General features: G+C 34.1%; 1 protein-coding gene across 1 annotated transcript in view; it reads left to right on the plus strand.

Moving 5' to 3' along the window:
* Positions 1-12,476, plus strand: part of Nak (Numb-associated kinase) — a 51,278-nt gene that overhangs the window by 21,874 nt on the left and 16,928 nt on the right. Inside the window, exons 10-13 of the mRNA XM_071584467.1 lie at positions 4,369-4,609; positions 7,185-7,341; positions 10,042-10,134; positions 10,381-10,452. Coding sequence (XP_071440568.1) covers positions 4,369-4,609; positions 7,185-7,341; positions 10,042-10,134; positions 10,381-10,452 — 563 coding nt within the window. The remainder of the gene's footprint in view (positions 1-4,368; positions 4,610-7,184; positions 7,342-10,041; positions 10,135-10,380; positions 10,453-12,476) is intronic.

A 12,476-nucleotide genomic window follows, 5' to 3' on the forward strand; every position in this document is an offset into this window, starting at 1 on the left:
GAACCATGATGTTATCTGGTATAAGTAAAGACATAATTAGTGTATTTTATCAGCTGACATAAGTTGCATTAACATAGCAATGAGGGATATTCAAATACCATTCTGCAATATTGCATTTCTGTAGGGATGTAGGATACTTTGTAACAATCTAATCAAATATTTATTGTGGTTGTGCTTTGTATTTTGACTGTGATCTATCATGACTAATCCATAGACTTCCAATTAGTGTGGTGCATAATTGTTGGACTCTACTTGATGCTACATATCTGTGATTTGACTTTGACAATACAGTAAAAATATGCTGATTATGCCTGTGCCATTCTTTTGGACAATTTTCAAAATCAAACACATACATTACCTGATGTGTCAATAAATAAAAGAGGGTTATATTTCTGTCACTGGGTACAATGTTGTGTCTGGCAAAAATGAATCAGTTTTTGAGAGGAAAATTTATTATATAATCTGAAGTAATTGTCGTTGGATGTGCATCATTAGCCTGCAAATGACATAAGCACAAGCTACACTTTGTATTCTAATGTGATTGTGGTCAGATGCTATTCTGTATTCTAGAGTCTTATAAACAAAAGACTATCCTTTTGTGACCAACATTGTTTAGCAATATTCTTCATATCTTAGCTACATTACATTATGAGCTTTGGCAGGGTAATTGGAGGTACTCCAAAGTCCATGAATTTTTAATGGGTTGCCCAAGCAAATGAAATTGTAAAAATTAAATAGAGGGTATTGATGTAACAGAGTATTAAGTTATTGAGTTTCATTTGGTGTGAAATTTCCATATTTTCATTGAGATATCAATGTTTTAATGTAATTGAAATAAAAAAAACACTTCTCAAAAGGGAAATATCCTGTAATGAGAGGTTCCTGTTCTAAAATATAGACCCTTCCTTACCTTAGCCAACTGCAGCACACTACATCAGTCTTCTGACATTTTTTTGGATTAATTATGAATTCAACATTTAAATTTCTTATGAAAATAATACATTTTAAAGTTACAAGTTTTACTTAAACATGATCTCAGTTGCTGTTATATAATCTAAAAACTATTGTGCTTCCATTTCTTAAACTTGTCATATTTAAGGTGCAGTTGTAGTCAGATAAAATGTGTATGTATTCAAACCTATATTCGTGGAAGATGTATGTCTATGTTCGCATGCAAAACTTTGAGGTAGTTGTAATTATCAAAGTAAAGTACTTGTGATGGCCATTCTAATGCACATTAATGGTGATATCTAACAATGTATATGAATGTGCCAGTGACCCAGACAATTCCCTTATTAGCAATCAGTAACAAGATAGTTTGAGCTATCAATTATCTATTAAACTATAAAATCATAAGTTGTGGTTGTACATTTAATGTATATTTAATTGTAGGAGGGCTTATCAATATAACATATATTTGTTGAACAAGATTGTTTCTCTTTACCATATCGTGATTGTTAGTACTTATAAACTAACATCAGTATATATATATACATATTATCTCAGGTGAATATTCAATTGTCAGTATATGCTGCTTCAGAGTTGTGGAAAATAAAAGAGTAACTTGAAACATCTTTTGTCTTTCAATTACTCCATAACACACAATTGCATGAATGTTTCTTTTTTTCTTTTGTCTAAATCCAATTAGTGATGAATCATAATTGCTAATACCTGCATGCCATTTTGCTTAGGAGCACTGAGCACCGCACATGACTTCACACAATTGCCTCTTCTCTCACCAATTTCTTGGTTTGACGTTATTTTTTTCACCTTGCTTTCTTCATAGTCCAATTACTAACATTGGTTTTGGTTAACCTTAGACTAAATTTTAATTTTATCAAAAACATGCTGAGAAGGTATCTTCATATGTGATTTTCGTCCTTATCAACCTTACTTGTTCAAACATTACTATACAAGTGTGGCAAAATTATCTCAAAGTTTCATGATACAAGAAACCATTGCTGCTGATATGGCTTACGTGATATTATTAACAAATGTGAAAAAGGGAATTTGCAATGATTGGCATAATTAGAGATTAATTGCATGGATCTCAGTGAAGAAGGCTTACTGCTCCATTGTCAAATGTCGTAGATTGTTTCATAATGGAAGGAAATGACTTGAAGTATGAAAAAATTAAAGAATAAACATTCATTGTTGTTAACATCTGTCTTTTACTTTTAAATTTGTCTGATTTGTGGTCTTGATTGTCAGTCATTTCAACTAGTGACAGATGTCTTCATAAGTTCATGGTGCCATGGAAAATGTATGAATAAAAGGCATTTTGAAATAAACTGAATATGGGGTTAACATCAATAATTTTAAGTGATTGAAGTTGTTCAAGGGTAATTCACTATGTTTTAAATATTGCCAAGGTGTCACGCATTTGTTACTTTAATTCATAATTAATGCTTTTAAATATTTGTATTAAGTCTAATTGTATGTATTGTCAAAACAATTAGTTCTTGCTTTGGTTTACAACTTTGGATTTTTTAAGGAAAGTGCACTTTGTTGCGAGATTTAGTATTATTGTTCTCATTATTTCCCTTTACCTTTTTGTGGCAAAAGTGTTCCTGGAAAATTGTTGTGCTGCAGAAAGTCATAATTCACTGAGAGAAAAATATTTTATATGGATGTAAAATTTACTATGGAGCTATTTTCAATTCAAAATACCGGAATCTTTTTGGGCGGTTGCCACTTTTTGGCAACCACCCTACACTTAAACCTAGACTTAGACTTAGTCATATGCGGTCTCTTCTAGGGATGAAAATAATATTGAAGCTGTATAAAATTTTGCAGTGATCTCCAAAACAACCTATCTTAGTAGATATGTTGCATTGTGAATAATAATATCTTTTCCAGTCAATATTCCCTGATGGAAGAAATGAAATTTACTGCGCTGAGTACTCAAATTTTTTTATCAGTTTATTTCAATTTGAAATTTTGTATCTGGGGTTATTTTATGACAAAGGTGAAATAGCTCTTGGTAATTCAATACATTCTGCCTCTGCTATAGTTTATGTCAGTCCATTGACTGAAATAAACATGCTGAAATATCCACTGTAGCAAGGGAGGTTTTTTGTTGTTTTTCAATGTTGGTGCAAATTTTTTGTGTGTGGTAATCAGAGCCAGAATGGCCTAAGTTAATGGGTTATATTAAATGAATGCTGTACAATCTGAAAATACCATCATGACCAATAATTGATTTTGGGATATTAGTCTGTACTGTATTTACCTTCTCCATTCCCATTTTCTTTTCCAAAATTTCATTATGGATGATGCTTATCAGGTAAAATGGTATTAGGTTGATGATTTTGATGAAATTCTGAATTTAAGGTTAAGATTATTCATATAAGTGAAAGTAAAACCTTGTTTCATTTTAATTTTATTTTTGTGTAATGTAATCATATAAAACACTGGATCAGAGTGGCTAGTGGTCTTTCAATTATTGATAACTAGAATGAAAAAATCCTTAAAATGAGGTGAAAAATTATAGCTTCTAAGGGAGGTTGTGATTTTTTGTGGTGAAATAATGGACTGAAGGAAGATGGTCACTTTTTTGAGCGAAGTGGTTTTTCTCATGTGGCTGCTTGTCCTTTCACTAGATTAGCTCATAATACGTTTATGTGTAAATGACCAAACTACACTTTGCATGACAATTTTCAAATTGCACTCTGCATGACAATATTATACACGTTTCAAAATGGAGAATTATCAGAGTGAAAAAAATGCTAAACTTTTTTGACTAGTCAAATCAAACATTTTATAAAAAAACTGTGTAATTTGAATTTTATATCTGGCCACCCTCTGTATGTCTAAGTAATTTAAGAACATTCCTCATATATATTCTCATTGATTTTTTTGTTAAGATCCCATGGACCAAGTTCAAGGTTTTGTTTTAAGGTTTCGTAGGTTTTCTCCTTTGAATTTTATTTTGAATTAGGGAGGGTAAAACACAACTGGTTCTTTATGTAAAATCTATTTAATCATTCATTATATGCTGAAATGTAGTCAAAAAGATAATCAGGAAGCACTTTAAATGTATCCAATTTTATGATTTGATGAATATTGATCTATGTTTTTTCTACTAAATATTTCACTTTCCTGGAAACACTCTTAAGGGAAAACTTTTCCAAATCAAGGGCGTTAAAGGCTCTTTTAAAACCCCATTAAATGTAATGCAAAACTAAATTTCCTGAAATAATAGACCCCAATGCAAGATGCCTAGCATCACTGGCTCTCTCTCACCCTTGACTAACAGCACAATGGCCGCTGATTCTTTGCCCTCTTAAAATATTTTGGGGATATGCCTGCTTTGTTTATAGTTTTATTCTTTCTATAAATCAATTTTTTTACACTTTCTATGGACAGGGTGTTTGCTAGTGAGACGTGCCAATTCTTGGCTCCCTATGAGGCCTCGGTCAAGTCTCGGTCAGGATCTAGCAGCCCCCCAGCCAGCATGGGTGGAGGCTCCCAAGGTGGGAATGGCAGCAATAGCAACCTCATATCAAGCACTATGCATGGATCAAAACATGGGAGTGGCCCTTTAGATTCTTCTGCAACTGTGGAGAACAGCTCTCTCAGACATCATGTTGGTGTGTCAGCCTCTCATGTAAGTTCATCTATTGCATCAACCTGAATTGAATAGTCAGAACAACTGCTCTCCACACTTGTTTAATTGCTTCTAGTCTTTCCAGGCTTTATGGGGTGTGGTGCTTAAATCCGGACAAGCGCGTGTTTTCTCTAATGAGATTTCTTCGCTGAGTTAGTGGCAGTTCCCCAGACTGCTCCAAAGCATTATACTTAGCCACAATATCGTAAAGAGTTGATCTGGGGTACCAGAAGATTTCAAAATATAATGCCCAGCACAAACACTTTCAATAATAGTGGCCCTTTGATTGTACTCTGCACTTGTAGGTAACCTCTCGGCCATTTTGAGGGCATGATTGTTTATTAGATCCCTGTGGCTTTCAAGAACACCAACTGCGACCTCCAGTGGAACTACAATATGGCAGGAAATTCAAATTGAAATTTATCCGGATTTAAGCGCTACACCCTGTATATTAAATAATGTTCCACAGTTGTCAGGATTTTTGAGGCCATTGTCTTGTGCAATATTGTTGGATTGTGGTGCTGTGGTATGTTAGGGAGATTATTGAAAGTGTCATGTTAGGTATCTACACAGGCACAAATGTGTTTTCTTTTTATCTGAGTAGCACATGTGCCTCAAGATGACAGTTTCTTTGAATTGATAAAATACTTGAATGATTTTGTTAACCACAGTGATCAGCGTGAAGGTTGGTATGATAGGTAAGGGCAGAAGTCTGCTTGTTCTAAGCCTCTACAGCATGGGAAATTCACTCAGTATGGTGGGAGGGGGGGCATTGAATACCAGGTTTTACTTTGCCTACTGAGGTGTCCCTAGTGTCTTAACCCCTCAGCGTGGTTCTCAGTAGGTGATATGTACATCGGAGTCCACAGGCCCACCGGAGTCCCCAGGCCCACTGTTGAATTTTTTAAAATATCTATGGTTGTCCTTGGCCTCTTAGATAATGTCTCCCTAATCTCTCTGTTTAGACTACATGATTGGGCACTCTTAAAGGAAGATAAATATTAACTCTGTCGTTATGAGATAAGCAAGTTCTTTGCATCTATGCTTTGTCCTCAGGTTCTGTTCATCGTTATTGCTTGCTATAATCTCCCTATCTATTTTCTCTGGAACCATTTGTGTATCATTCTTTCGTTTTGTTTCGTCATAACTGTTGCGAGGGCAAAAGGCCTCACCACCTTCTATAGTCTCAGTTGTTAGATTTCTTTCTTGAGAAGAAGTAAAAAAGCCTCGTAGATAACCTCTGTAATGGATTCCAAGAGGGATAAGCTTTTTTTGAGTGAAGATGATATAGAGAATAAAGTAGAACACCTGAATGGAGAAAGAGAAGTGAGTATTGGATCTGACAGTGCAAGTTCAAGTGAGGAGTTTTGGTCGAGAGGCACTTAGTTGAAAAGATACCGCCGACCGGGAAGAAGTCCAGGCCTCAAAGAAGATGTCAGGTGTGCTCCACATGAGGTAAAAGGAGGGGATACAGTGTACTAGTGCCCCGACTGCATGGCAGGCCTATATTTAGAGGATTGTTTCAAATTTTGTCACACAAAACTGAACTTTTAGAACGGAGGTTCAAAAATTAAAGGCAAATAAAGAATTAAAATATAAAACATAATGTAAGTAAAATTTTTAGCAAATAGAATAAGCAATTTAACATAACATATTTTTTTTTTTAACTTTTAGAATGAATATTGAAAAAGATAAATTGTTTTCAACAATGCTGCAACAGGGAGAGATTTTAGAAAAATTAAATACCGCAAGTGAGGCCCAAGCATTTAAATTTCTATGCCATCTTGAGGGGTTAAAAATCGCTTTAAGTGAGGCTGAGGATGTCCAGAGATATCGCCAGGAATCAAACCTTGACCCTCTGGTCAGTAGCCCTGCGCTAACCACTGCATTCTACATCCCAATTATGTTTAAGATGGGAAATGTGATAACACATGAATAACATATTGGCACATGGTGATACTATAATTATTTTGGTTAACAAGTTGCATTTTATAAATAGAACTTCGAAAAAACTCTTACAATTAGGTATATTTTGAGGGTTTCCAAATATTTAAACCACCAGTGACATCACAGCCACCAAATGCAATCAGTCATATAAATTTGGTACCTGTTAATTAGTTTATTTAGTAAAGAATTGATAATAATAGGTGTATCTTAAGAAATAATTTTTACCTACCAAATAAATAACCAAGCTATTTATTTAACCAAGGTTAAGATATTGGGAGAATGTTAAAAAAGCAATTATCAAACAAATGTCCTATATTGTTGTTGTAAACTAATCCTTGAGCAAATAAAATTATTATGATTATTATTATCAGGAGATTGGAAGGGAGCTTTTGAGTTATATTTCCTGTGAATTGAAATCCTTGCTATCCAATGGATAAATATGTAACACTATTATTATGATTATGTGTTGATTTCTGTGCTTTAGTTCTCTCCAGTGTGCTAGCCAGGTGTACTTGTCCCCGCTATTTAAGTATTAGTATGTCTTTATTAAGTGACTAGAATTTAGTTCAGACCTTCAGACATTTGTGTATATCACAGAATTAATTGAAGTATTGGCATTTGTATTTAGGGAGAACTTTCCTCTTCTGGAACACCTGGAGCACGGTCACTATCTGCTGACATTGCAGACTGGAATCCCTTTGAGGATGGCACCCCTTTTAGCTTGATGACGGAGGATCATATATTTGGAGCTGAATTTGATAAAATACGTCGAGGATCTCAAAGTAGTTAGTATTTTCATTTATGAAATTATTTCACCTTTAATCTCATAATTATATTTATGCCCCTTTCCTGAACCTAAGAAATCATCAGAGTGTCTTTTAAGTTTTTCTGCATACATTTAATAGCATATTTTAGGTGTAAGAATGCTTATCTGTGGACTAAAGTGGGTTTATTATTGATGTTCATTCATTATTTGAAATCACTTGGCCTGAAATATTTTTGTAATGCAGTGCTTATGCTAATGTGTAAAAAACTATATTGAGCGTGGGGTATTGAATTTTTCTAGTTGTTCAATGGTTTTTGCCACCATGGCTGTGAATATAGCTAGTGGATGAGGTGGAATGATTTTGATTTTCAAGGTCCTCTTTTGATTATAGTGGAGATTGTTTTTCCATCTGATAGTTTCCTGTTCAAGTTTCAATTTTGCTTGCCTCTGCTATTACACACTTGTCTGGGTCACATTGTATTTTTTCCCTGCCACACAGTTGTGAGCTTATTCCAATTAGTTCCCCACAGTTAATTTACACTTTCTGTCATCGCTAAAATCATATTGTTTTTGCAAGGTCCATTCTTTGTGTACGTAATCTAATGTTTATCTTTTAAGGTGCCCTATTCAAAAATTGTTAATAACGTAATTTATTTAGTCCAAAAACCATATCTCATCAATTACATTGGACAAATAACAAAGAAAAACAAATTCAGTCAAAGATAACATTGATTTAGAGTGCCTATTAAAGATTAGCCAAGCATTGCGGTGCAGTATCGTGAATCTCCTACTCCTTGAAACATTTTAAATGCCAGCCATACCAAGTATAGAAGTCATTGTGTTTAAATTGTAAGAGACGTTTAAGTTGTCTTACTAGGTTAAATTGTATCTATGCAGATGCATATTATCTACATGGCATTGTATGGCATTTCATGATTTGCATGAAACAGTTGTTTTCATCAAGTCACATATGAGATTTTTTAGCCAAATGCAACTCACCTTCATCACATCCAGCATCACCAAAGAGGACATTTTGCAAAACTTGTATAACCTAAGTTCATTTCAAATGATGTTCATAATTGATTTATTAATACTGATGCCAAAGTAGAGAGTTAATTCTTACCTGGAGCAGTGTTATGATTTTACCTTGTCAAGTCATTGTGGGATATTATAAAATTGCACTTGCTACTGCATACAATTTGCAAAGGTGAAGCACATGAAATTAGGGTCTTCTGCGATACATTTAAGATTAGACTGCTCCCACCTTGATTTTTTGTGCAGAAATGCAAGATGATCCCTGATTTTCTTTTGTTCAATTACTTAAGAAAACTTCTTCTGCGTTTCGGATAAATTTGATACATTGCTTGAATTGTGAGTGATCAAATCATTTAACAGTTTTCATGTTGAGTATACAATTGGAGCTCAATGTAAAATATCCATGACCGATTGGTGCTTTCTGTCAACAGTAAGACTGAAGCCAACAACAGGTTTTCATCCACCCTTCTGCCCCAATCGTATAATATCATTTTCCAGCATTCCACATTTTTTGTTTACTTGTGGTGTCTCAGCATTAAGTATCATATTATCAAGGAACTTCTAAAGGTAAATAAATAAATGGGATTCAGGTTAGTATGGCTGGTAGTGTCCTGCCATCCTCGTTGATCCCCCCACATTTAAATGCCAGAGTGCTTGGCAATACTCCAAACTTGTGTGTGTTTGAAGTACACATAATGTACGACACACCATCCATCAAATAGGACTGTCAACTTTGCAATCTGTTGCCACCATTTTTTAATAGTAGACCAATATTTTATCCAGAAAGACAAGCAGCTTTAATGAATACAATCACATGAAAAGTCCGATTTTATAATTGACATAGTAATGAGCTGATAGATAAAATCCGAGGTAAAAATTTGGATTATAACTGTAGTGAAAATCATATGCGTGTTCCATGAATCCAGGACGAAGGAGCTCATTGAAATTGTAGGATATATTTTATTTACTTTTGTAGTAAAATGATGCTACAATATCAGTTACTCAAAAATTGATACGTAGCTAATATTTCACTTAGAATTCCATTGGGAAGTTAATTTAAGAGACTCAAAGGATGGACATAATTACACTTTAAAATAATGTTATCTTTTAATTGACATTAATGGAGATAAAAATTCAAAAATGTACCAAAGTGTTTAAGTAGCCGTTACCTCCAATTTTCATATGGTACTTTTGCTAGTTTATAAATACAAGCACTAAGGAAAAGGGAAGTTAAAACTTTTTGTAATCATATTTTATCTTAAATTGTGCCATAAATATTTTTGAATCACAAAACATGCTATGCTGACCTGATTTATGTGCATTAGTGACTTAAGTTCAGTCCTATTTAATATTTAAGCTAGTAAGGGGTACTTAATGATGGTCCTTATATGTTGTTTAGGTAAATGCAATATTTTTTTGATCAAGTGTCCCCAAGTCTGGAGCTCTTGTTTGCTTGTATATGGACAGAATATTTCTAAATTTAAATATATGCAAAGCGGCAGAAAATAGGAATCAGGCATTGTATTTCCATTTTCCCTTCAAAATTAAGCTCCGATGAATTGCTGAAATTTGCACCCTATTTTCATACAAGTCCATTGGGAATCCCTGAATTTTATTTTTTGTTTTGGGAATCTTTGTTGAGTTTTATGGGATATACACTAATTGTGGTGTTACTTTTTTTCAGGTATATCGAATGTAAAAAGCCGAGAGAGTTTAGTGATGACCTATTCTGATCTGAATGAAGACCCCTTCAGTTCTGCTCCATTTAGCTTGCCAGGTATGCTTGTGGCAATTACTGCAGCTATTAATATCCTGTATTGTTATACATCATGTCTTATTCTCAAGCCTACATTTGTTTTAAATTTGTTTCATATCATTTTATATCTTTGCATCATTAGTGAAAACAAAATTGCCAAAAATTTAGTTTAGCATACTGATAACATTTGCAGAACTTATTATTCAAACGATAAAAGTACTGTAAATTTCCTAAACTGTGAGTTACATGGTTACTTAACATTTTCAGCCTCTAAACAAAACTCAAAGGAGAAGCAATCAACAAAGAAGACTGCCAGCCAAGGGGCTTTGAGTGGAGGAGGTAAACAATAATGTTACTTAATATAATGCATATTATTTTGAGCCAAACTTATTTTGTCTCAGAAATATATAGTTGTATTCAAATACGGTTAGCAATCTATTTTAATGAACAATACTTGTTGCAGTTTGAAGTTTTCACTGGCATGCCTATTGTAAATATTGGGGAACATAAATAGTTTTTGATAGTTCGGAGAAAAATATTCTCTACTAGTCACTTGTCCTGGTTTTGGATAAGAGGAATTAATATAATAGACTGGTGGTCTTCCAATCAATGATTTTTTACTTCAGCGTTATTGTTTATGTAAAATTGATCAATTTTACAAAATTTACAGTGCATTGCATTGTAAAAGATGCATGTTTGATGATTCCAGTGTGACTCAATCAGGCAGGACAGGGTTTTTCTAGACTTTTGGTTGTCCATATTCAATGTAATATGCCATATTTGCCCGGCAGGAAGATGAGGATATATTCACTGTAGTGCCATCAAGAAAACTTAGGTAAAACTTCAATGGAACCAAGCATGGAATTTTAGGATGGAGGGCAAATGTAAGGTGGAGCAAGCGAAGGAAAGGGAAAAATAATCAATGTTAGTTAGATTGTTAGTGATACATGAATCATATTTTTTGCTATAGGCCCTCATTTTGAAGGGGTCGTCCACAGGTAAAGTCTGAATATATGAGGTATAGGATTTAAGGCTCACTTCAAATTTGTGGATTAATTGAATCGGGGAAATCATGAATGTCAGGAGGTTAACCTTGTAATTAGTTAACTTCTAGGGAATTCCAATTATATTTTTAGACCTAAATATGGTATATCTTCTTTGGGGAGTTGGAAATATTCATTTTTGAGGTTTTTTTTTGAAATCTCATGATATCTTACCTATCTTGATAAATATGAAATGAAAAAAATCAAGGGTACTTATGATATTAAACATTAAAAATCTTGGGAGTCTTCCAGAAAATTTGGCCAAAACCAGTCTATAAGAGATATTTCCTGAAGTACTGGTATCAATAAATAATTAACATATTCCATAAACTAGAAATTTCTTTTCATAAGCCAAGAAATACTTCTTGAAAATTGCCAATTTATTCTAGAGCATGTGGACTAATTCTGCCGAGCCTGTAATTTTTGTCACTTGCTCGTTAATACAAATCTACTCAATATGTGGTTCAGTTTGAAAAGAGAACTTTTAATGCCTCAATGATAATTTGACATGAGGGTTGCTTCTTTAAAGTTAAAATTTCAACTACCTTTAGCAAGTTGAAGTGGTTTTCAATCTTTTAATTTTCACACCCTTTAAGATCAATGAAATATCATTACATGAGGATAACCATAAAACTGTCTGTATATACTACCTTGATCAAAAATTTCCCGGAATTTATTCAGAAAATTAAAAATACAAGTTTATTCATCTAAATCTATATTGTCCCCTTCAAAGTAATCCCCATCGACTGCAACACACTTATGCCAGCGCTTGATCCAATCCTCGAAACATTTTTTATATTCGGTTTTCGGTATGTCCATCAGTGCTTCCTGCGATTTTTCCATTACTTCCTCTCGGCTGCTAAAACGCGTTCCCCGTAATGGTTTTTTAACTCGATTGAACAGAAAGAAGTCACAGGGAGCCAAATCAGGTGAATTCGGTGGCTGTTGGATGGTATTTGTTGCATTTTTCGTCAAAAAATTACGAATAATGATAGCACTGTGCGACGGTGCGTTATCATGGTGCAAAATCCACGAGTTTTCTGCCCACATTTCTGGTCTCTTTCGGCGAATTGCTTCACGCAAACGTCTCATAACGCCCAAATAATACTCTTTGTTTACTGTCTGGCCTTCTGGCAAAAATTCATGATGCACTGCACCGTTGTAATCCATGAAAACCGTCAGCATTGCCTTCTTTTTTGACTGAAAACGACGTGGTTTTTTTGGTCTCGGCTCATTTGGTGAACGCCATTCACTTGCCTGATGTCTGGATTGCGTGTCGTACTCATAAACCCACGTCTCGTCTCCAGTAATGATCCTTTT

This window comes from Hetaerina americana, unplaced genomic scaffold (genome assembly GCF_022747635.1).
Source record: "Hetaerina americana unplaced genomic scaffold, ioHetAmer1.1.p SCAF_19, whole genome shotgun sequence".
NCBI classification, from domain to species: domain Eukaryota; kingdom Metazoa; phylum Arthropoda; class Insecta; order Odonata; family Calopterygidae; genus Hetaerina; species Hetaerina americana.